The 26369-nt window shown below is 44.2% G+C and overlaps 1 protein-coding gene across 1 annotated transcript; it reads right to left on the bottom strand.

Moving 5' to 3' along the window:
- Positions 1 to 1069: 1069 nt before the first annotated feature.
- On the bottom strand, positions 1070 to 20382 carry gopc (golgi-associated PDZ and coiled-coil motif containing). The gene is made up of 8 exons (XM_083642498.1): positions 19989 to 20382; positions 17631 to 17795; positions 9516 to 9691; positions 8658 to 8823; positions 7850 to 7945; positions 7074 to 7238; positions 6421 to 6586; positions 1070 to 4642 (listed from the first exon to the last, which is right to left on the bottom strand). Exons 1-8 carry the CDS (start codon positions 20244 to 20246, stop codon positions 4527 to 4529), a joined length of 1308 nt encoding a protein of 435 aa, XP_083498624.1. The 5' UTR covers positions 20247 to 20382; the 3' UTR covers positions 1070 to 4526.
- Between the last annotated feature and the right edge of the window lie 5987 nt (positions 20383 to 26369).

The following is a 26369-nucleotide window of genomic DNA, read 5'->3' as shown; positions in this document are numbered from 1 at the left end:
GACGAAATTATCCCTTAGAGCTCCAAACCTTTATTTTTGACAAAACATTCCATACGTTTATGAACTGAATTAGAGGGTTATTGTACTTTTGGCTTTAATTGAGTGTACCTACACTATAAATCCAGTGTTATTGAGACAGGGTCCAAAATTAGCACCAGCCGCCAGCCAAATGCTGTAAAATATGCAAGTAGTTTGTAGATTTGCTTCACTCAACATCCAAAAAAAACAATGGTAAATCTATTGAGTGGCTGGTCAAATTTGAACATTCACAAGCCATTTGACTGGTAGACAAAAAAGTAAATTTTGGAACCTGTATGGAGATACAGGTGAATTTATTTCTTGTTATTGTGCTGTTGACTGAGTTCAGGTGGCTGTGCTGTAAATCCTGTTGAGTCAGGTGAATGTATGTCTTAATGCATATAGCAGTACATGCAGTGCCAGAGTCTGATAGTATAGGCTCTTTACACAGCAACCTTTTGACGTGGTAAATAACCAATAATATCAACAGGGCCCTGGAACACCTAAACCTATCGCTTATATTTTGACATTCTGAGTAAGAGCAGAATTAGCTCAAGAGTTTGATGTATAATATATGCATGTCGTGTTAAAGTTGTGTGAACTGTTGAAGCTTTTAAAATGTAAACAGTTAGCCGGCTAGAGTCAGACACACAAGCCTCGCGCCACTTGGGCTCCATAGGGTTCCATTGCCGTTGCCACCCAGTGACGCGGTTTGTTTACCAAAATGCTGCTCGGCTGATCCCTCTATAGGCTACGGAAGGACCCAAGAAAATAATTTATATTTTGATTGTCGACTACAGTTCAAAAATTACGGCCCCAAACGTAAACAGGGCTGTTATAGTGCCACCATCAGGTCAATTGGTGTAATTTTTTGAATTAATGCAAGATTTTTTGAAACCCCCTTCAAGTGAATGGGGAAAAAACTTGCGCTTAATCGCAAATAGCCCCCAGACCGCTTGACGAATCTCAGCAAAGTAATAGCATACCCGTCATCAATGAGCCGCATGTTAGTCTGAGGAGGCAGCTCGTTACACATTTCATTAGATCGCTTGCTCAGAAAATACCGTTTTCTTTTAAAGATCACAAATACAAACCTTGAATCTGGTAGACACCATTTGGTATGAATTGGTAAACACTGTATTGACTGCCATGAGGGACATGAATGACACTACAAGCTAAGATCAGAAAATAATGATAGCCTATAGGAAAAATAAATACAAATATTGCACCATTTTTAATTTCTGGCAACTGGGCATTAGTTAGTACAGTGTGTGACAAGACTCAACTGTGCATGTGGAGCAATGGTGCGTCGCACACGGCACCCCTCCATCATTATAGTGGTGAGATATTATGTTTAGGGGCCCATGTTTAACGACATGAATTAAACATTATCAGAAAGTGATATCAATAATATGACTGATTCCATGGCACAATTATAAATGACATATGGTTGTATACAGAATGTAAGACAGCATCAATTAATTCCATATAGAAAACAAGTCAAAACACAGGACGCTAATGTGCTGCTTAGTATTAAATAACAGGCAAGGATTTGACCAAAAAATATAACACTGACTTTTCAGCATGACACAGGGAATTGATCCATCAGCTTGGCAAAGGAGACATAGCCTATAAACAGTTAAGTGGAATTTACTGAGCGATGCAAGAAAGATAGGGAGGTGTAGCAGCAGGGGGTCAAATCCAGGAGAAAGACTTCTGTCTTAACATCAGATAAAGGTGGCTGCAAGCCATGAAGGAACTTTAACCTGGCATTGCAAGTCACATGACGCCCTGCAGCTCAGAAAAATACATTCCCGTCTACTTGCATGGAAGCAGCTGTAAAACTCTGGGGAAATCTTTCTGGGTGTCACTCAAAGTCAAATACGGATGAAACGGTAACCGGTTTTAATGATAACCGCGATAAAATTCCTTATAACCTTGATAAAATTCCTTACGATAACCGTACGTTTTGAAAAACATGCTAAATACTGTCCATCAACCAAAGTTGGCAACAGTCTCCCAGATGCAATCGCACAGCCTTGGAGAAATGATTTCAGTGAGTATATCAATACTTTTTGGGTCTGAGTTTTCAATATAAAACTTGGCGATTTTTGTGTATTAGTACTTTTTGAAAATTTTCAGCACATTTTAACAATACCGTGATCATTTTCGTCACTATAATCGTCATGAAATTTTCATATCGTTTCATCTCTACTCACAAGTTATCAAGTTTGACTTTATGAGCCAGTTTTTCTTCAGAATCCACTAAGAACTGTTTTCTAGAGCTCCCTCTGCCATGGCTCCGCCATGGCTCTCTGACCACTGTAACTCTGGGCCTGGGCTCACTAAGACATGTCACATGACCATGGGCCACACATCACACAAGTACAACCAGGAAGAAAACCCCCTTCAAAATGCTTCCTGTGCTGTGAGCAGCTTCCGTTCAAATGAATGGGTGGCCATTTTTCCTTTCAGCCTCCAGTCCCCCAACTTTATCGGACTTTGAGATTGTTTTTCTGCATAGCTTTGTTTTCTACTATTGATGTGATCGCTGCGCTGCATACTTTGCACTAAGTCAAATTCCTCGTTACTAATGTGATTACTTACTGTGGCTATTTCAGTGAATGTTGAATCTTATACAGAAACTCCTTAGCTGGCTGTCTCAGGACACTCCAACATGTCGGAATATTGCCCCTTCAGAAGGTGGAACCAAAGTTGGATTAAAGCAGGCTTGTATGGGGAACAGCGTCTGTTACCATCAATAAAAAAAACAAGCATCAAAGATGACAAAGACCAATGTGAATGAGATTGTCACTCAGTTAACGGGCTGAGGTACCAGTCTCTCTCAAAGTACAGAATATCCAGATAACGTGGCTAACTTCCTTAGCTGGAAAAGAGAGACACTGGCTGCGCATAGATCAGGGCTTTTCAAAGTCTGACACTGCGGGCCTCCCCTCGGCCAAAGCCTGGGACACCCCCACAACCCCCTTCCCCGTTTACTTGCTTGGCTTCGCTCAATTCCTAGATGCCCATGGGATCGTGATTATGTGATTTGATCCCATAGACTCAATAATTTAGCCAAGATAGTGTGATATTGCTGTTTGACTTCAGACTACACCAAATACATAAAAGGTCTAGCTGAAGGCATTTATTTGTTTCTCACAGAGTCACACACATTTAGGCTATCTTATTTTGATAACTAATGTAATGACTAATGTAATATTTTTTTCACTTCCATTCACTCTGAGCCTCCACTGAAAGTATTTGGAGCCCCCCTGGGGAAGTCCGCCTCCCACTTTGAAAACCTCTGGCCTAGATGAATTGTAGTCTAGCCAAATTTAACTTTGGTAGAATACTTTAACTTTTCACCACGGATATCTCCAAAGACGTTCGTTTACTCGCTCACTTTTCCAGCTTTGTGATGACTGTAACTTCCCATTGAGGAATCGATAATGGACACTGTCGGCGGTTGGCTTTTCATGACCTCTGGTTATGTGCACTGAAAAATGAAAATGTTCTACCAAATGGCATATGATGAGCTTTGGATTAACCTTCGGCCCAAAAACATCTTCTCAACTCAAAGACAAATCTTCTACTATAGAGTACCGCAGGGATGAGTCCTCACCTGGATGTTAGCACTTCTGCTTCCCTCGTCTAAAAGTCAACGAGCTTTTTTTAATGGGGATATTTGGTGAAATGCTTGAAATAAGGTCTGTGGTTAACAAAAGTGTATGAAACGGTGAACTTTCTGTTCAGCGAGATAATCGTTACAAATGAGGACCACTTTTATGACTTTTGAAGCGTTGAATGTGATTTAACAAATACGTGATTTTCAGAAAATGCTTCAAGTCATCAAAGTGGTCCTAATTTGTGAAGATTATCTTGCTGAACACAAAGTTCACCGTTTCATCAACTTTTGTTACCCACAGACCTTATTTCATGCATTTAACCAAAATACCCATACAAAAATCCCATTGACTTCCCGACGACGGAGCCAGGAACTGCATGTCTTCTGGGTTGGCCCACAACATATCCATGCGGTGGTGTATTGGTATAGATATCACTAGATAGCCCCTCCAAGCATCCCTGTAGGGAAGTGTAGTCTTTAGTTCTGTGAAGAAAGATCATTAAATATATAAACCGAGTAAAACCCACTCTTAAAAGTCTCTCCAAAAGCCCCAGATCATATTTCACTAATCAGAGGCCTGATTGGCCATAAGTCCTGTAGATTGACATCAGTCTCTCAGTAATAATCTTACAAGGTACAAACACACCCTCACGTGTAGTTTGGTGTCAGCTTCCTTTTCCTGTTTGACACCATTGCTTCCTCCCAAACTACAGAAGGTAGTTCCAGCTCAAATCACCTCCACATCCCCAATACCACCCCCAACCGTCTACTCCATTTTCCTTTGTTCCTTCTCTTCTCATTTTTGAGAGATTTCCCTCCTGTAATAATCGCTCCATTCCAAGCAGCAATGAGCAGGTTTGCAGCTCTCCTCTCCAAGCCTCTAGGAGGAGCCGTCTGTCTCAGCAGCCTTGGATGGGGTTTCCTCTGAGGGCGTCTCACTGGAGATGCCGGTATCTCCGTTCTCTGGTCCGTCGCTGATGGACATCTTCTCCAGAGCTGCATGTGGGGGGGGACAGACGGACGGACGCACACACACACACACACACACACACACACACACACACACACACACACACACACACACACACACACACACACACACAGTAATGATGGATTCCACATCAGACACCCCCCTAAAGACAGCCTTTCTAATGAATAGAAACAGTGTGCAGTGTGTGGAAGAGAGGAAGAGATGTGAAACATTTGATCATATGACTAGTTCATTTGTATTTCACCTCAGACAAGACCTGCTTTCAAGTCTGAAATGTACCTCGATTTGCTAGAAAGATGAACAACATTTCTGCTTTTCGCCAACTAGATGATGTCACAAGCTTGACTGTACAGTACAGGAGAGTACAGTAGTGGAGTAACAGTACAGGAGAGTACAGTAGTGGAGTACAGGCTAGTCAAAGTGTTGGTAATAGTAATGATTTTTAATTCTAACAGGGCTCATAGCAAAAAACAAATGGTAGCTAGCTAGTCTCGCAAACGGGAGCTCGGCACCACAATACCCAGAGTGTCTTGCGGTAGTGTTTACTGTCATCTCCTGCTCGTGATGTCATCAGTATACAACAGCTAGGTAGTCGCTAGCTAGCTAACGGCGATAACAATGTTCGCTAGCTGCCTATCGAAATGGAAACAATAGCATTAACTAACATTAGCACAAGCATTAGCCAAAGTTAGCTAGCTAACTGTCATATTAAAAAAGAAGCAACATGAGACAAACTGTGAAGTGTGAACTAGGGATGCACCGATATGAAAATTTTGGCCGATGCCGATAACCGATATTAACATTGCCGTTATGGCCGATAACCGATATTTACCGATGTCGATATGATCTGTATAAAAACACATTTCTATGATAATAAAATTTTGTACATACTGAAAAACACATGTAAACACTGAATTTGAAAAAGTAATGCATTTCTTTATTTCAAAAACATTTGTAAAAGCCCATAAATCATAGATTTACTGCATTATTTCATCTCAATGTGAAGAATTTGGCTGATACCGATAACCGATATTAACATTGCAACATCGGACCGATACCGATATGTTAAAAAATGACTAACATCGGCCGATACCGATATGATTGCCGATATATCGTGCATCCCTAGTGTGAACTATGATCAAATGTATTTATTTAGCGTACTGTAGGTTGCTGCTACAGTACGCTAAATAAATACATTTGATCATAGTGTCAACTCTGTAGCTCTAGGAAGTAACCAACCATAACAGCCCGCCCCCAGCAGCCTATAGGCTATCTACTCTACTCCATTTTTTGACTTTTACAAGGATCCAACTTGAACTTTTTCTCATGCTTCTCTCCACCCTCACCAAAGAGCACCTGTTTCAGTGATTTTACTAAGGACCCACGCAGCGCTTCCTCATCCCTTCTCTCAAACACCACACTAATGTTTGCTGTTTGTTTGTCACCAAGCCTGTGTTGCTATCTGACGTTCAGCAACTGCGTCGGCTCTGTGCAGGGAGCCAGAGTATGATATATACTGAATAATAGCCATTTCAATTTGAGTTATTTATTCCTTTCAGGCTGTGATATATGCTCATTATTCCACACCTAAGGGTGTTTTCACCCTCCGCTGAAGCATGACCCTTAGGCCTTAGGTGTGGTATAATGACCATATGGCCTGTCGTGATCTATTGCTTAAATGTAATATTGCTGGAGAGGCGTATCAGTTTGTATGCCGACGATGCATCCCTGTAGACATCTCATCACAATCACTAACAGGTGTTTGAGTGGGACTGGGTTTTACCCTGCAGTGGTGCTGAGTTGTTGCTAGGGGGCGCTGTGCTGGCCTCCTCCAGCTCGTCCAGGTACAGTCTGTAGCGATGGCCGCTGTCGTCCTCGTACTCCACATTCTCATCGTCACTGTCCACCTCCGGAGCCACATACACTACCTCAAACTCTATCTGTCCTCGCTACACACACACACGCGCGCACACACACACAAACACACACACACACACACACACACACACACACACACACACACACACACACAGAACAAGGAGTTAGAGAGAAATGGCAGGAGACCATCTGATGGCAGCGTCAGTGAATCCAACTCCAGACAGATAAAAAAATAAAATGATCACAATCATATACCAATATATTTCATCCTGTTTTCACTGAAGTTCATCATCAATTAACAATCCTCCATCCATCTTTTCTAAAGTTGAATATGGTTTTACGAGGGATGTGCATGTTTGTTGTGTGTAGACTCGAGGAAGAGTAGCTGCTACGTCAGTGGCAGCCAATGGAGATCCGAATAAACGAATCGATCTTCCGGAAAAACAACGATCAATTATCAATTAATTGCTTGGTGTCTCTGAGATTCTGGTTGTTGACAGCCAATATGGCTGTGTATGTGTGTGTGTGTGCGCACACGCGCGTGAATGCGTGGAGTACCTGTTGGGACAGGATGGTAACAGCCTCTTTGTGCTTGGCGTCTCTGAGGTTCTGGTTGTTGACAGCCAAGATGGCGTCTCCCACATGGAGCCCTGCACAGCGCTCGGCAGGTTGCCCGGGGTGGATCTCTGAGATCAGGATGGGAACGCCATGCTCCTTTCCCCCCTGACAACACACACACACACACACACACGTCAGCGGGAGGCATGTTATTCCTTGCGTTTGAAGTTTTGAGATTTGACCTCTTTCCTCCAAAACCTACCTACAGTAGCCTTAAAGAAACACCTATCTATCTACAGATCGACTGCTCTGAGCTCGAACTCTGCCCTGCAAGGCAGATTCAAAGCTCAGAGCAGCCGATCTGTAGCATGCTTCTCTGCTACACCGCTGGCTGATAATATCTGATCTCGAGATTATGGATGGTGAATTCAATGGCCGTGTGTATTTATTTACTTTTCTGCCATTGCATCTATGATATAATAATGATATGTACCGCTGTGTATCAGAAACAAAGAAGACATTTCCCAGATGTAAATAGAAGCATTACGTATGCCCCGTTTTCGCCTGTTACATGACTCTACTCATGGCTCAATATCTTCCCAGGCGATCCGAATGTAACCAAAGTTATCTGGGTGAGTTTAACATCATATCTTAAGGTGGAAATAAGGTTCGGGTGTCTAAAAAAACTGAATTCTCCTTTAAGGCTGCAATAGCACAACATGCAGAAAAACTATTGATAAAAGAAAGCTACCAATAATCCTGTGACTGTGACTCACCGTGATGGAGATGCCCAGGCCCTCATGGTCTTCTTTGGCTAGCACCACCTTTCTGATAGGGCCCACTCCCTGGGTCTTCTTCAACACATCTGGCTCCTGAAATTAAGAGAAAGAGTAGAATGATCAGTGATCAGAGTTACATTTTTCCCCCCAATAAGTATTTTTATTTAACTTTTGCAAAGCAAACAAAAACAACACTACACAAAAATACCAATATTGACAGTCAGACTAATTAGGAAGATTAGGAAGGAAGACAAAAAAACAAGCAAAAAGAAAGGGGGGAGTGGAGTAAAAAAGATAGTTTCTCGCCATTTGGATTAATATTTCATCTCGTGGCGAGTACCTGAGTCACAACATGTACATAGAGATTTTTGGCGCTGTGTTTTTGGTGACTTTGAATGGCTGTACCGTTTTCCCCAATACCAACTAACTGGACGAGTGTAGCTCAGTGGAAACTGTATGGAGAATGACGGTAAAGGTATTGTGTATCTTGGTTATGTGTGGGTGATATGGCAAATGGACAAAACTCCCAAAAAGTTGACGTATCCCTTTAAGGGAGGCAGTTTGAATTCCGGGTGTAGGGTACAAGGGGACTAGTAGGTGTATTGTGCTATTTGTCTGTCTCTTGGACTTGTACTGTGTTTTGTATTGTTTCCATCGAGTTTGGAAATAAGTGCTGTAAGTAAGTGCTATCCTCTGGGATTTTATTGTCTCATGAGGCTCCTTTTTGAGTATTTGTGCTTCTGAATTTCCTAATAAAAATCAAAACAAAACCAAAAAAGTGTAAATGATGATGGCCAGCACTCACATGCCCCACGGGGGAAGCTAGAGGTTTCTTTAGATCATTACGCCCCCTACAGGCTCGGATGACTGTCTTGTGTCGGTGGAGGTGGATCTCTGCCTCCAACTGGTTCCACAGCTTGTCGTGGGCAGGCCCTTTCATGTCGCGGCCCAATAGCTGGATCTGCTGCACTCTGGAGGAGAAACCAACAGCCAATCAGGTACTCTTGTGAATTTGGTTAATACTGTACTTGTTAATACCCGTTATGATATTGCCTTCAGGCAATAGTGTAGATCACTATGTCAGCCTGAGAGCATTTCCTTCATCTTTTCCTATTTATTAAGCTTCACTGATAGTATAGAACCCGTATTTTCATTGTAGTACTGGAGGTTTAGCACTAGGGGCACTGCAGGGTGAGACTGACCACCACTTTCGGGGTAAAGATATGTCTGTCATCAGTGTTGTGTATGAACGCACAAAAAGAGCAAGGCTCATTGAACGAGCTCATAATTTATTGAACAGTGAGCTGAGCGCAGCCTTCTGCTTAATTCCAATCCCCAAACTGTATATTGGCTATCATATAAATCAGATGTTTGTGGGCCTCCCAGACGAAGCTTGGAAAAAGGAGCGCCCCTTGCTCAATTCCTGGATGCCTATGGGATTATGTTATTTGATCCCATTGAAAATATACTCCAAAATGTTTACAAGAAATAATGTCAAAAAGCAATGTACTGTATACTATCAAATCTTTTTGGACGTTGATTTCACTTATTCTTTTCCGTAAAACAAACTGAATAACGGAGTTTAAATATCAGTGCAATTAATAATTAATTGACAACTGAGACGGTAGGCGTCGAGTCGACACATCTGGGGTTCACTTCTTACCGTCCAGCCAGCTCCTTGTCCAGGTATTTGGCAGCCAGTCTGGCTCCGTAGACCTCGGCCTGAAGTACCGCCATGTGCCTACGGAGGGCCTCATTCTCCTTCTTATACAGCCTCGCCTCCGCCTCCAGCCTCACCTCGCTCACCTTCTCCTTCTTACTGGACTCCAGCTCCTTCTCCTAAAAAGGGCGCACACACACACACACACACACACAGCAACATGAGTGGATGTTAACGCTTCTTTACCTTAACATAACCTATGTTATGTAAGTGATGAAACCTTTGCCTAATCTCTGCCCATAGCAGTCTTTTTCAGTGATGTGGCCTCCCTGTGTTATTTTTAGCTACTCACAATGTCTCTCATCCACTGTTGACATCACTGGTGGCGTCACTCAACATGGTGCCATCACCAATGACGTCACATTGATTGCTCAGGTGATGTCATTCACTGATGCCACTCATTATGTCACTCACTGGTGACTGGTGAGGTTCGGGACTGTTTTATTGTGATTGTTATATTGAAGATGTTATATAAGGCCATTTTAGCGGTGCATGCATCGCCATATTGGCGTGCTACTTCGAGACTCAGAATGAAGAATGGAGGCTGAGTCTCGCATCAAGGCTAGATCAAAGTAACCCAAGAATAGTAATATCTTGGCATTTGCCCATCAGATGAAAGTGCAAATGGCCATCAATTACCATATGGGTCAAGAAATGTGGTGAAAACACAGCTCAGTGTTCAGGGCTCAGTGGCTTGAAAGCGGCCATGTTTGGAGAGAAGCCGTGCGGAGGTCGCGCTGTGAGAAAAATCTTCAGGTACACACGGTGGGCGCCCTACGGAGGTAGCGACCAACCACGCCCAACACATTGACGTCATTTGACGCTTGCGGCCCTCGCTCCACCCCCGCGCCCTTCACGGCATGGTGAGTATAAAGCAGGCTTAACCTGCTAACCAGGTTCTTCTCGGCGAGAAAGAGCCTGGCCTCCCTTTACAAGTGATTTTGTCACCCTGCCTGTTTCCGGCCTAGAGCCCGTCCTAGACAGGAAACAACAGCGGAAATAGCTTGTTAACTTGACAATCAGACACAATGAATAAGAAAATAAAACGGCAAACAACAAAACAAAAGATGGACGTACCGAACAAAGTTTTTGAAGAAGTTCTTGTAGAAACATCGCGGATTCACAATATCACATATTTTAAGCCAATACAGAAGCTTTACTTTTCAAACAAATGGCCAGTTGATGGAATAGTTATAACGCTAGTTGTCTGTCCGCTGTTATCGATAATGGAGGATCAACAGTTGAAGCATCTCTGCTGCCTGTGCTGGGAAAGACATGGACATTGATCATAAGATTTCACATGGCGAGTACTCCATTGTCTTTGGCTCTCCAGAAACCTTCCTCGGCAGTGACTAGAAATGTGCCAACGCTACTATACAACTTGTGTTGTTCTTTTCAGGCTCTAGCTAACGTAACCTCGCCGCGTCAAGCTAACGGCAACAAAGACGTTTTTTGGCGCACTTATTTCCGGTGTCGTTTCCTGTTTCCTTGGTTTACGCCCCCATGACACAAAGCGGAGTAAAAGGTGCCCAGACTACGTCTGACAGCTCGTGCACAGTGCACACCTACAATGGCAAAATCACTTTTCTGCTGTGTCGCAGCGTTTTGTGGGCGTGGAAACCAGCTTCCAGCTTGGAGCTGTAGAAACGTTTTCAGGTAGATGTACACAGAAGGGTGGGGGGAGGAAATGTGTAAGGTCCCGCCCTAGTCCCGCCCCGCGAGCGTGAAGCCGCTCGGAGACAAGCCGCCTCTAGTATGCGACAGCGAAACGCAGGGCGGTTCCTGCGGCAGGGGGCGCGAGGTTGAAATGGACCAATCAGACGTGGAAATAGAGCAAGAAGACAGCCTATCAAGATGCAGCAAGAGGCTTTCACAGGAGGCATGCCGCCGAGCGTTTCATGGTGTGCACGAGTAAGGGAGGGGGAAAGAGAGGTGGGAGTGACGCTGCTATCTGAAGTGGGGATTCAGGTGGTCATCCAGCACAACAGATCGAGAGAGAGAAAGAGAGAGAGACTACAGACCTACCTACACAACTACGTTGTTAACAAAATACTCCTACTGTGGCCATTCATTCAGTGTTCACCCCAATCCCAAGACATGGACATGCCATGAACAGTTGTCATGAACACATGACATTTATGAGGTTATAAATGTACCCATGATAAAAATGAGATAGATATGGGAAAACAAAAGATGTAGACGAGCAGAGTCACTGATGCCCAGTGCGGAGAAATTTGCTCTTTATGTGTGAACAGCCAGGCGCCTGCTCATGAGGGAAATGCGCTTCGTGACGCAAGCTGTCAAAAATGTGACTGGGGCGTATTGCTCGCTCCAGGCCAATCCTGTCGCTTGAATGCTACGTAGGCGGGCGCAGGGCGTGCTCTGCCCCCAAGACCGGTGGGATCCATAATAACGCGGAGCAGCTACTGTAGCCTGCTACAGTGCAGATTTCAGCTAAAAACAGGCTTAAAACTCTTTATACAAGGATTTGTCTAAATATCTATGGAGAAAATTAATGGGGAATTAACTTATGGAAGCGGGCAGGGAAGATTGCCACACTGACACCTCTCATCCAGGTTACCAGCAATACCAGGTAACCAAAGCTCCCCTCAGGAAAGCGGTTCTATGCTATCAAAACCAGAACCACACCGTCACCTGAACAGCTTTTTCCCTCCTTAAGTCAAATCACAGCAGAAAGTTCTGATCCCCCTCCTCCACTTGGTCACCTCAATCTGAGGCTACTTGTGACCACATTATCTGATTGAATCAGTCCCTGTTTTCTTTACTCTAGCCACTGTGGATTTTATGACCTACTGACACTTACCATTTAATATTAGGTGTTTAATTTTTCAGTCAATTCTAACTATGATCAACACTTGTCCCGTGTTTTATCATGTCCCAAATATGTCTTAACTCTGCTTCTGTTTGTTTTTATCTTGTGAAGTATGTACAGTCCTGCTATGTCAGAATTAATTCCTGTGTCCTTGTGATGCATTTGGCAAATAAAGTGATTCTGATACAGTGCACTCAGAAAGCACAGACCTCCGCCAAGGCCAATACTCCAGTCTGCTATGATATATAAATAATTAATAATACATTTTGCCACTCTCTATGACCTTCATATATCCCTAGCCCTGCCACCTTTTCCCTAGCCCCGACCCGCATCTGCTCCAAAATGTAATGGGTTCCTCCTTGGCCCCTGCTACACCCTTCCACTAAGTTTCATGGAAATCAGCCCAGTAGTTTTTCTGTAATCCTGCTAAAAGACAGACGGTACCGAAAAGATTACCTCCTTGGCAGAGGTAATTAGACCAAACAATGCTACACAGAGACACCAACAGCACACTGACATACTTGAAACGCGCGCACACACACACACACACACACACACACACACACACACACACACACACAACACTAAAAGCCACACTTACCATGTCATGTACTGTGGGTGCAGGCTTTAGAAAAGAGAGGCAGAAGAACAGAAATAAGATTAGAGGAGTTGAAGTCATTTCAACTGTCATTTGTTTGCAACCAAACCCCTTCTATCTGGAAATCTTTTACTGTGATCCCTGTCCCTAACATGAACAAACCTAGGCAACTTAATGATTTTAGACCAGTCGCCCTGACAACACTTTTAATGGAGAACTTAAAGAAAATCTTTAAAAATCTCGTCCTATCATCTGTAGCTGATGAACTTGATCCATTGCAATTTGCTTAGAGGGCAAAGTTGTAGACTTCTCATCTGCATTCAACACGATACAGCCACACCTTTTAATAGAAAGATGACTTTATGAATTTAATTTGCCTCACCAACTTGTTTTGTGGATCTTCTTGACGAATGGCCGCTTTTCAGATTTTGTATCTATCTGGTTCGCTGCAAGGCTGTGTTATTTCGGCCATACTGTTCATTTTATATACCAACAACTGTTGCAGGAGTATTCAGGAGAGCAGCTATTTTATTAATTTTCTGACACAGCGCTGCTGTCCCTTGACTTGAGAGACTTGACTTGGACTTGCAAAAAATGACGTGAGCATCTCTGTCATTTCTGCGCAGCAGCTACTGTATAATTGAGTCTATTTCTGCAAGAGCTGCACTTATGGCTGTTTACCTCATTGATCTTTCGGGAAACGGGAGACACCATTACTGTTCTTGCAGCAGCTGAGCGGCGGCCCTGATTGGCTGAGTAGCATCACATGGGTTGCCAGTGGCGACCCTGATTGGCTGAGTAGCATCACATGCGATTATTAAAGCATGCAATTGGTCTGTGACGGTCTGTGAGGTTGGTGAACTAGTACCATAAAGTCTAGATAGCTGCGCCAGTTAAAATTGAAACGCTCCATCAAACTTGAATAATTCTCAATGATTTATCAGTTATAGGACAGCGTCTGGGTCTGGACCCGGACCGCGGTCCGTCATTTGGTGATGACTGCTCTAGGCTATACATGAACGCAGAATTCAAAATATTGTAAAAAATTCAGGTTTTGAGAGAAAATTCTGAGATTTTACACACTTCAACTACTGTAACAGCTTTCTAGCTTTATTTAGTGAGAATTTGCAGTAGCTGTTTACAGTGGAACAATTTGATGCACTGTGGGCTAAATGTTGATCAATCAAAAATCTGTTTGATACTTTTGTGTAGGACAGTCTAGTCTAAAGATGCAGATGCTGAAGTTTGGTGTTTGAAGAAAAAATGTGGGAGGAGTAGGGTTTCATTCGTTTTACAATTTTGCAGTCTTTGGACTTCATAATTTGCTATAGGTTAGAGTTTACAAAAGTTTCTCCTTACCAATGGGCCCACATTTCGGTGAAAGTTGCAAAGCCATAGCACGTATGCCGGATTTGTTATGAATTTTCAAAGTTTGAAACTTTAGACCAGTGGTCCCCAACCACCGGGCCGCGGACCGGTACTGGGCCGCAATGCATTTGGTACCGGGCCGCGAGCCCGGTCCAAAAAAATAATAATAATACCGGTATATATTTCTTTAATAAACATAGGCTATATTATTATAGGCTGTGTGTGGTAGTTAAAACATAGTTTCAAGTTGACGTTTATTTATGTTTGTAGTTGAAACTAAAACATAAATACTGTAGGCTACATACAGTACAACACAAAAGGATCTTATTTACCCTTTGTCGCCACCTGGTGAGTAAATATGTAACTAAAACCATTCAAATTGACAACCGGTCCGCGACTTTTTTTCCCATGTATCTACCGGTCCTTGGCACAAAAAAGGTTGGGAACCCCTGCTTTAGACGGTCGCTGTAGCGCCACCATCAGAACTACTGGTGCCAAATTTGCGTCGGCGAAGTTTGACATGGGACTGAACCTTTGTGCAAAGTTTGGTTTATTTTCATGCATGGGAAGTCCAACTTCCCGGAAGAAGAAGATGAAGAAGAATGAGAAGGAGAAGGACAAGAAGAAGAAGAATATTGGCAAATACAAACAGTGGCCCTGCCGCTGGCCCGTCCACTAATAATAAATCAGTACAAAAACTATACGGTTTCAGCCCCTTTGGGGCTTGAACTCCTAAATATAGCTGCAAGGGCAATAGGATGGACTCAAGCAACTCATGATAATATACAGCTATCATAAAACGTGTTCTCTATTAGCAACTATGCATCACAGATTAGTGCTGAAGCACTAAAATCCAATAAAAAGATGTTTCTCAGTTAGACCCACCCAGTCTGCTCAGCCAGGAAGGATGACATCATCACTGATGACATCATCACTCCAGTGACATCACATTAGGTAACTAATTACCTATAATTAAAGAATCTGGCTCTGTCAGGTCACCTGCACAGGTGCTCTTTTACACATCCTGAAAGTTTCAGCCCGATCGCACGTAAAACGGCATAGTTGTGGCCGGACAATATTCTGCTCTCATACACTCACAACTTTAACGGTTAATATCTCTGAAAGAAAAACAGATTTCAAAATGCCAAATTGTAGAGCTTGCTCCATAGATGCCCTACCCACCTGATGAAGCTACCAGTCTGTCTGATGAACCTACCAGTGTGTCTCTCCACCACCTCCCAGTCTGTCTCTCCTCCACCTCTCAGTCCGTCTCTCCTCCACATACTGTACCAGTCTGTCTCTCCTCCACATACCAGTCTGTCTCTCCTCCACCTACCAGTCTGTCTCCTCCACATCATACCAGTCTGTCTCTCCTCCACATACCAGTCTCTCTCTCCTCCGCTTCCCAGGGTGTCTCTCCTCCACATACCAGTCTGTCTCTCCTCCACCTACCAGTCTGTCTCCTCCATATCATACCAGTCTGTCTCTCCTCCACATACCAGTCTGTCTCTCCTCCACCTCCCAGTCTGTCTCTCCTCCACATACCAGTGTCTCTCCTCCACATACCAGGGTGTCTCTCCTCCACATACCAGTCTGTCTCTCCTCCACCTACCAGTCTGTCTCCTCCATATCATACCAGTCTGTCTCTCCTCCACATACCAGTCTGTCTCTCCTCCATCTCCCAGGGTGTCTCTCCTCCACATACCAGTCTGTCTCTCCTCCACCTACCAGTCTGTCTCCTCCATATCATACCAGTCTGTCTCTCCTCCACATACCAGTCTGTCTCTCCTCCACCTCCCAGTCTGTCTCTCCTCCACATACCAGTGTCTCTCCTCCACATACCAGGGTGTCTCTCCTCCACATACCAGTCTGTCTCTCCTCCACCTACCAGTCTGTCTCCTCCATATCATACCAGTCTGTCTCTCCTCCACATACCAGTCTGTCTCTCCTCCACCTCCCAGGGTGTCTCTCCTCCACATACCAGTGTCTCTCCTCCACATACCAGTCTCTCTCCTCCACCTACCAGTCTGTCTCTCCTCCACATACCAGTCTCTCTCCTCCACCTACCAGTCTGTCTTAGGGTTGTGCCGATTGGCGATCGGATCGTATATTGCCGACTCAATGGCTGAAATGATGATTGGTTTTCCCTAGCCGATCTCGATCACCCCCGACCCCGTGTGTGGCTGCTCCCTGACCCCGCCCCCCCGTGTGTGGCTGCTCCCTGACCCCGCCCCCCCGTGTGTGGCTGCTCCCTGACCCCGCCCCCCTGTGTGTGTGGCTGCTTCCTGAGAGCAGCAGAGATGTGATGCAGCAGTGTGACTGAGCAGAGTGTGTGTTCAGACCAGACCATTAACAAACACTACTAGCCTACTGCATTCAAACCAGCCAGTCAGAGGCTGTAATTAATTGTCCTACCTGTCCGTCTTGCGGTGCTGCGGGAGGATGAAAGCAATCCATTCCAGTCTGTCCAAACTTAATGCCGATCTAATCCCAGTATGAGATGCAGGGAAATATATTATAGTAGCCGATGTGTTTAGAAGATCATTGTCATGTTGTCCAGACAGTCTTGCTATGGTATAGCGTTATATTTTACAGGTTTGCTATATTTAAACTGCCATGAGATATGTTTACGGAGATGACGGCGGGGATGAAAGTCGCTGTGTGGGGGGAGGCTCACTTTTAAAAGTCTGTAGGCTATGTGTGTCTATGTGCCTTGGTGTGACACTATCACTGCATCTCATGTTCAGTTTAACATTATTAGTATTTTATCTTATCAACGTTACTCCGAGCCGATGGTGAGCAGGCAAGGCAGTGGAGAACGAGAGTGAAAAAAGAAAAGAGGCGGACTGAGATGCAGATCAAAGGGAAAGCGCCTGCAAACAGGGCTGCAATCAGACCTTACTAATGAGGCTCACCACGGACACCAGAAACATGTCCAGATATACAGCAGCAGCATCCATTCACTGACAAATAGTCCGAACAACACACATCTCTCTGCAAGTTGCCATCAGCGTCCACTGACACACACACACACACTGTCCGACCACGGTTGCGATGACATTGTGCATTGGCAATGTCAAAGGGTGGCGATTGGACGATCTGACTGAGGTCAAGATCGCGCAACTCTAGTCTGTCTCTCCACCACCTACTGTACCAGTCTGTGTGATGAACCTACCAGTCTGTGTGATGAACCTACCAGTCTGTCTGATGAACCTACCTGTCTGTCTGTCTGTTGAACCCATCTGTCTGATGAACCTACCAGTCTGTCTTTGATGGAGTCGTGGTCCTCAGCCTGGCCCTGCTTGGCGTGAAGCTGTAGCTGGAGAGCGTGAAGCTGCAGCAGCTGGTCATGGACCTCTCTCTCCACCACCGTCCGCTCAGCTTGCACCTCCGTCAGCTCCGAGTGCAGGTCCACCAGCTGAGCCTGGGAGAGGAGGAGGGAGGAAAGAGGAGAAGGGAGGACGGGAAGAGAGGAAACGAGGGAGGGAGGATGGGAGTATAGGATCAGGAAACATACTGTAGATGACAGGTCACAATCACCAATGTCAAATCCTGGAGTTTTTTCTTTTCTTTTTTTATGCCTTCACCGGCAATAGCCGAGCCTGAGGCATTATGTTTTCGGGTTGTCCGTCCGTCCCATCGACATATAATAAAGATGGCCGCCGTGCCAGTTCTCTATATTGAGGCCACAGCATGTTATGGCTCATTTCCACCACATATAACCGCACAGTACGGCTCTACTCTTACTTGGCCTTACTCGTCTCGACCTACATTTTGCTTCCACCGCAAGTTTACTCGCCTCCGCCCACAACTGGTCATCATAGCGACCGCATATCTGCCCTCCACCCATAGCCCAAGTAGGCTATAATGTATATCGTTAAAATTAAATCCATACACAGAACTTTTAAACTGGTTATGGAAAATACTGCCTCTATATGTGCCTCTATATGATCTACATGGGCAAATGAGACCATCGGACCAGGAGAATAAATATCAATTTGTTGTTATTTACATGCATCGATGCGCGGGGGACGGGGGTTACACTACGGAATGGAAGCCACCACCCCGGCGGCCACCGACGGGAAAGGCCACGGCTTCGCGGGAAGCTCAGGGCTTCCTGAGCAGTGGTTAAGGCTAGTCTCGCTGACCAGCCTCCTCTCCCTTCCGTCCGAGGAGTCTGGCGCAGCAGGTCTCCATAGTGGGATTGCGATGGGCAGCGCTTAGTGGCAGTGCCCTTGGAAAATAGATTTCAACAATCCAACTTGCCGTTTTCAGCGTGTAGCAACGAGCTACACGGGCACTATTTACAGTGACACACAGGGAGGAGGGAGCGAAATCCGCTCTGATTGGCATGGTCGGAGCCAATGACAGAGTTTGTAATAAGCCGGGAGCGGACATCCGGCTGCCACCGAAACAGTCGCTCCAATGGGAGAGCAGCTGTAGTGCAGGGGAGGGTTTATCCCTGTTGCCTGTTTCCATGGCTCAAGACTCCCCGGAGGGAAGGGAAGGAAGAGGAGGCAGGCCAGCGAGTCTATGTTGATTAAGGCTGATCAAGGAGATCGATTTTATTTCACCAGAGCCGAAGGCAGCAACACAAAAGACTGATGGAAATAACAGAATTGAAGGTAGGGTAAGCAAGAACAAAAAATACCAACGGGGGGTGGGGGGAAACATTTTTTTTCCGAATGTTTTATGGTCACTCACGATTCAGTAGATCACGTCAGCTTTGTTCCAGCCTTAAAACTCATTAGGCTATATAAGGATTTTTTGAAATGTCTATGGAAAAAATGAATGGGGAACTTAGTTCTGGGGCGGGTTACAGGTTATAGGGCCTACCTGTTGAGCTCTATAGTACATGTGTCAAACTCAAGGCCCGGGGGACAAATCTGGCCCAGCACCTCATTTTAAGTGGCCATGAGAGCTAGCAAAGAAGAATACAATTTGTGCAATACAATTGTACAATACAATTCTAATTATTTGCCATTATTTTCCCTATAATTCTGCTTTCGGAGCTAGGTATTAATTATGAAGTTATTACTAAAACCAATAATAATCAAATCAGAGGCAAATATGTAATATATCGAGGGATCAGCCGAGCAGCATTTTGGTAAACAAACCGCGTTTCCGGCGGGAAACGGCAGTGGCACCCTATGGAGCCAGCCTTGAGTGCTGCTCACTCTAGCTCCGACTGTGCGGTGTACATTTGATAAAAACTGACAGTTCATACAACTTAATGCATATACATCAAGCTACTTCTGCTCTCAGTCAGAATGTCAAAAATATAAGCGATGTCATGTATAGTTTTTGAGATATTAACGTGTGTTTGGCACAACTCATAGTTAACTGTTGCTGGGTTCCGCATTTCTGTGGGATTTGTTGTGACATTACGTCATTCGTCCCATCACATCAGGTAGGCTAGATACATTATATCGTGTTACATTTGGGCAACCATAATGCTGATCGGCATGAAATTGAGTTTGACACCCCTGCTCTACAGGGTACGTGATCCCTCGTATTGATGTTGAGCTGGAAGACAGTCTGGGCTTTGTGGCAGAGCTGCAGGATTGACACTAAACTATAATATAATATAATATAATATAATATAATATAAAGGTACCTCTAGTTTATGGTTGAGCTGGAAGACAGTCTGGGCTTTGTGGCAGAGCTGGGCGAAGCAGGAGCTGAGGCTGGTCATCTTCTGCCGGCCCTCGTAGGTGATGTCAGCCTGGTCCGGATCTATCTCTCCCAGCAGCAGGTCCACGTCCACGAAGGCCTTATCAAACTCCTTCTCCAGAACCTCCAACCAGCGGAACATGGACATGCCGGGCCCGGGCGCGGGGCCCGGGGCCGAGCTGTGACAGGCCGCCTGGGACATGACAGTAGCACAGTGAGCTAGCTGGCTATGGAACCTAGCTGACGCGCCTGTCCGGGCAAGTTTCTCTATCGAAACAACACGGTGCTAGATGAGCTGACTGGAGAATAAAGTATTTTATCCTAACTACAGAGCTAACGCTAGGTCTGACCTAAAGTCTCGCAATGCCAGCCGTAGATTTGACCAGGAAGTCCGACATCGGATACGCAATCGTCGATGTGTCAATCAACTAGTATAGTCTGCCACACTGCAGAGAGGGAAGCAATGGATAACAGAGCAAGCTAAACCAGATACCTTTAACAAAGAACTTTTATGGAAAGAAATGACAGCTCCATATTGCCCCATTGCAACATCAGCGCCCAGCAGCCTCCGCCATTTTTTATTTTTGGAAGCGTGACAGCGCCAAAAGAACCTCGCACAGGCTCGCAGTGGTCAGCTGCGGTAGCGCTGGCCCCTATAATCAGCCTCTCTAAACAGTAACTCAACGGGAGAACACTCTAAACCTTGGGGATTCACATCTTTTCCAGGCGTACTGCAAATCTTGATTGAAGTGGTGTAGTGCAGGGATGTAATGGTGCGTTCCTTTATCGCAAAATAACTGGGATGTGGAGGCTAAATGACATCACATCCGTTTTGTTAGCGTTCCATTTGCAAAAAACTTGAGCTGGGAAGTTCACTGTTCATTGGGCAGATCCAGTCGCTAGCCAGGCTAGCCATTGTTAGCCATTGTTAGCAATAACAATTGACAACATGGCATTTCGCGGGATTTTGCGCATACAAACACTGCAGCCTCATGTCCACACAGATAGATGTTAGGCAGTGCTGTGTGTACAGCTGATTTAATGAGACACAAACAAAACAGAAGTGCTAAACAACATTACTACGATTACTACTACTGTTGTTGTGCGGCGCAGCCATCTTGGATTTTTGAGGTTGGGGCTGCTGAGACTCCTACGAGTTTGGAATGGGAAATACCAGCTCTGATGATGTCACCGCCCAACTCATGACCTTTGAAGTCGTAAGATTACCAGTCCCCAGTTATAAAGGAATGCACGATAAAACAACAACCATATTGTGGAAACTAAGCAAAATTTTTCGTTTTCTTTGTTTAGTTTTTTCAAGATAAATACCTAATGAAAAGGACCCGAGGTTCAACTCCCGTTGAGTTAGTTTAGAGAGGCTGATTATAGACCAAATCACCGTGACGTCACCATGTAAACAAATTTACTTCCGGGTACCACTTGGGAAAGGCGGCAGGTTTAAATGTGCGTGTTGTCATATAAATGCTGTCAAACCCTCTCGTTGTTTTCGGCCGACTACTTTCAATTTAAATGGTTAAACGGTTGGTAAACATGCTTGTCCGACGTATCTAGCCTTTCTTCTGTGTTTGTTTTATGTAGTGTTAGCTAGCTAATAAAGTTTGTTTGTCTGTCAAACTCGCTGTTTTTTTACGTTACAGACAGAGTAACCTCGCGTCACCAGGCTCTTCTCGGCGAGAAAGAGCCTGGTACAGACAGAGCTACTGACGCCAGGTCAATTTAATTTAGCTTCAAGTCTACTCTAGTCTGGTCCAACAGGTAAATTAGCTAGTCTGGTCTCCACTAACGTTAGTGAAAGTGTTGTTATGAATGATATTAAACAACAACACAACACGGACGAACCATTTTTGTCTTCTTTGTCTGTTTTTGTCTTCAACATGTCAGTTTGTGCCGTCCACCGCCATTATAATGTGTGGACCCAGGGGTACCCGGAAGTAAATGTAAACATCCCGCTGATTTGGTCTATAGGGGCCAGCGCTACCGCAGCTGACCACTGCGAGGCGCATTCTGTTTCCAAAAATGGCCGGAGTGTCGTCTCTTTCCTTCCACGCTCTTTGCCTTTAATATAGACACCGCATTCCATGGAGTGAACGGGAGAGTGTAGCGAACGCTGTATTCCAACAGCGCTCCCAATTTACGAACGGACCAGTTTGTTCCAGAGTGCGCTCTGGGCGCTCGAGCGCTATTTCCGAACGCACCCGATGATCATCATAGTCACGAGTCACCTCGTAGCCTATCAGACCCTCGCTACGGATGCTGAAGTGGACGTAGGAAACTAGATGATAGTGGGCGTGCTCTGTAGGGGGGCAAGTATAGTTACATTACGTTTTAAAAATGGTAATGGTAACACTTTATAATAACGTTCAGTCGTAAGTGATTTATAAGCCTAACCATTTACAAAACATATAAAAGGGAGCTAGGGCTGTTTCTCTCTCTCTCTCTCTCACACACACACACACACACACAGGTATTTTATTGTAAATGTTATTTACTTATCTAATTTAGTTCCCTTTTCAGTGTGCTTGAACTTGTTCAGTGCAGATGAGTCACCATTCATTTATTTAAATAGATAAATAAATAAATAGAAAAATATTTTTTATTTGTCATTTGAAATAACAGATCAAAACACTTCTTTAAAATGGAAAAATACATGTTAATACTTTTTAGGAACATCATTATATATAAATATACCTTTGGCATTCATACAGTAAATTCTAGCTGCAAAACTAAAAAGCTTAAAACATGATCAAAACTATAAACATGGTAAGTATTCCTTATACAGATGAAGCCATCCAGTGGCTTATTAAGCTTGTTAAGTCATCCACAGACTGATAACACAAAGAACCAGCCATGACAACCAAATACTTTCCCTTTTTATATTACACAATAACATAGCCCATTAAAGGGGCAGTTCACCCCAAAATAGATTTTTCCTCTCACCTGTAGTGCTATTTAGCCATCTAGATTGTGTTGGTGAGAGTTGCAGTTTTGGAGATACCGGCCGTAGAGATGTCTGCCTTCTCTTCAAAACACGCAAGAGAAAAAATCTGTATTTTTGATTTGGGGGTGAACTGTCCTTTTAGATCCACTCAACCGCAGACAAAGCAACTCAAAGTCTGATTTGAGTGTAAAATGCCTCTGGTTATGCAGAAGGCCAAATCCAATGCCCCCCATTGTTTCAGTTTGATAACTGCACATCCACACTAGTTTTCTATCAAGGGCTTCTTTGTCTCCAAGACTCACTGGACCCTAGTGGCTGTTGTATCCCATAATCTACAGTGCATTTACAGTAAGTACATTCTTCAGGTTTCCATGGAGACAGACCCCTCTGTCCTGTGTAGTTACCTGAGTGTATTTGTATGCATTGTTTGTGCCTATGGCTTAGCATTTGCATCAATGTGCAGTTAACATTTCACACCGGGCTTACACAACTGACCAATAACTTCATAATACTTATATATCCATATTCACAGTACTGTCATGTTAATGTTTTCCCTCCACTGACAAATCCACTGCACATGCTCAGTCTGTCTTGGACAACGTTCCATACAAACACTGGCACTACCCAGTGTTGACTTAAGGCCACTACACACCAAGAGCGATGCGAATAAACAGCACAAAATTGCAAGGGGAATTTTGACCCCAACTGACAGCAACAGATGTGCACATTTTCTGAAAAGACTTTGCCGTTGGTATGCATGGTTGCATTGACTGGGGGGGGATTTTGCCCCCGGTCTGTAAGGACCTGTAGCCTGGCAAACACATTGTGTGGATCAGTCTGGCCTCCAGGCTCCACCCCCAACCATTTCCAGAAACTACCAAGTCCACCGGCTAATCAGGGCCTGGCCTTGTATTTGACAATGTCACCGGCCAATCAGGGCAAAACAGTGTGGTGGCTCCCAAAGCAATGAGCAGTAATGTTAACGTTCGTCGAGTGTACAACAGCCGTAAGTGCAGTTATTGCAGAAATAGACTCAATAACAACAATTAAACAAGAACAGGAGTATGCAACAGTGGAGTTTCTCGGCGGAAAAGACGTTTTCGCCATTTCTCTGACTAGATTTGGCGATGCTGATTGGCTGAAGGAGATGTCCGTCAATGCAAGTAGTTCCGCCCACTGAAGTCACTGTGGACGGATTGGACCCCAGACTGAGATCATATTACAAAGACTAGAAATATTGCGCATTCATCGCCTTCAGCTCGCACGATTCATGCTTCGTGCCAGTTGAGCAATTGTGTGCCAGCCGCACCGTGAGCAGAAGCCCTCGCCTTATTATAGTAGTGAGATGGTTTTTACCAGGCTAGGTGTTGACTCGCAACGCAGCAAATATTGACGCCAAGATGCTGTTGGGAACCTGAAGTGAGGAGCTTCACGAGCGAGTTATTCAGGAACGAGTAGTTAATAACTAAACTCTTAACGAGTACTTAATATCGCCACTCTTAATGAGTAGTTAATAACCACTCTGAATCGCAGACAGGAGCTGTGAGGCCGACTGCATCGCTTATGAAAGGCACAGGAGAACAAAACCTCATCACACTCTGTCTGTCAGCCTGTTAGTCACATGATCTTCTGGGACGTATATTTGCATAGAGAAAAACATATAGTTTTAACATTTCACAACCCTCTCAGCCCTTTTTTTTGCTAGTTAACATGCCTTAAATCCATCTACAGTAGAACATATTAAGAAACATGCAAAAGAGACTTAAATGAGGATCAAAGTTAGTATTGTCCATTTAAACACAATACTGATATAAATGGTGCACGTCCACCAGATGGCAGCAAAACAGACAAATGTGTTCTAGTTGTCATGACTGGCTCTCTTCAGTTCAGCACAGTTCCCTGACTCTGAGCTTGTATTGTATCCATGACGACGCATTAGACGACACATGACCATAAGAAATGAATAGCGAGCCAAAGTCATGGCATCTTCTGGGTTAGGCATACGAACCAAGGGGTTTTCCGTCATTCATTTTTCCATAGACATTTAGAAAAATCCTTATATAGTTTGACTTGGTCAAACAAACCAAGCGATTAGGCTATATTTAGAATCAGGAGAAACCATACTGTAGAACATTTCACTTGGACCACACACAAAAAAAGGTTTTTAGAACACTATGGAAAATAAAATGGCAGATGAAATCTCTTGGTTCCAGAAGGGGGCATAACTTTGGCACTCTATTAACTTAAAGGTCTTTAAGATTATATATAATATATATATATATATATATATATATATATATATATAGTTTTTCCTTGCCCATACATACTGTAAATTTGGTCATCCTTCGTAAGAACCCACATCATTTGAAATTGTTGCATTGTTGCCCGAGCCTTTCGTGGGAAAATGTGTGCTTCTACGGGAAGAAGCGATAGAGTCCAGTAGGGATGACGTGACCAAACTGAACAGTCAAACAATGTTCCATAAGCATAACAGTAGTAACGTTAGGCATATTTACGACTGTTACATTATCCACACAAGACCGTAACGTTATTAGTGGAGCTTCTGGGTGGGTGGTAAATCCATTAGCTCCACGTTAGCAAGCAGCTAACGTTATCTATACCCGGCCAAAAGCAGCTAATACAACAAGGTCCCTCCATGAACCGAAAACACAGGCCTGACTATAGTTTTCCCATGACGTCGGACACATTGCCACTGTTTGACCAGATGGGCTTCACTAGATAAATCTCTCTTTCTTTTTCTGTGTGGACTTTCTACTGGACTCTGTGTTGTTGGTTGTTTGCTGACATTCATTGACTGCTAGCGAATGTAACGTTAGCCTGTGTTAGTTTTCTTCTTCGTTGGTATATTTCCAGCCAGAGCCGGTACAAGAGGCAGGCTCGTGAACGCGCAGAACGTCACATCCGCCAGATTGTGACCCGAGAGGAGCAGAATCACACAGGCATAGCTTTGGAATGGGTGAACGCAGAGAGACATGACTGGTCTAATTTTTTAAGTTACGTTAACGGAGCATTCACTCAGTGGTAATAAAAAACACTTTGTGAACATTTATTTTGCATCTTCCTGCCATCTTTGTGATAGTAAGACAAGAAGATAGATGCCATTCTCTTTTCTGTGCGTATAATAGAAAAATAGCAACCCACCCCCTCCCGCTAGTTAGCTTACAGTAGCACAATGAATGGTAGTCACACTGGCTAGCCTACCCCCGTTAACATGAGCAACTACAGAAAAAAAAGAAAAAAAAAAACAGAAAATGCTTCCATACTGCTTACCTGGCGTAATCCAAGTCTCCACAAGCCCTGAGATGCCAAGTTGACTTGAAAAGATTTACACCCTGTTTTTAGCTG

Source organism: Poromitra crassiceps (assembly GCF_964638095.1).
Source record: "Poromitra crassiceps genome assembly, chromosome: 9".
Lineage (NCBI taxonomy): Eukaryota > Metazoa > Chordata > Actinopteri > Beryciformes > Melamphaidae > Poromitra > Poromitra crassiceps.
Note: the sequence above shows the minus strand (reverse complement) of the source record. Positions and strands in the feature narration are given on the sequence as shown.

Bases quoted from the DNA above. Each gene is read 5' to 3' on its own strand.
- gopc (XM_083642498.1), bottom strand. From the start codon at position 20,246: ATGTCCCAGGCGGCCTGTCACAGCTCGGCCCCGGGCCCCGCGCCCGGG. The intron at 17,796-19,988 runs GTACCTTTATAT...CTCCTCTCCCAG, and splicing joins AGCTCAACCATAAACTAGAG to GCTCAGCTGGTGGACCTGCA. The intron at 6,587-7,073 runs GTACTCCACGCA...GTGTGTGTGTAG, and splicing joins TTACCATCCTGTCCCAACAG to CGAGGACAGATAGAGTTTGA.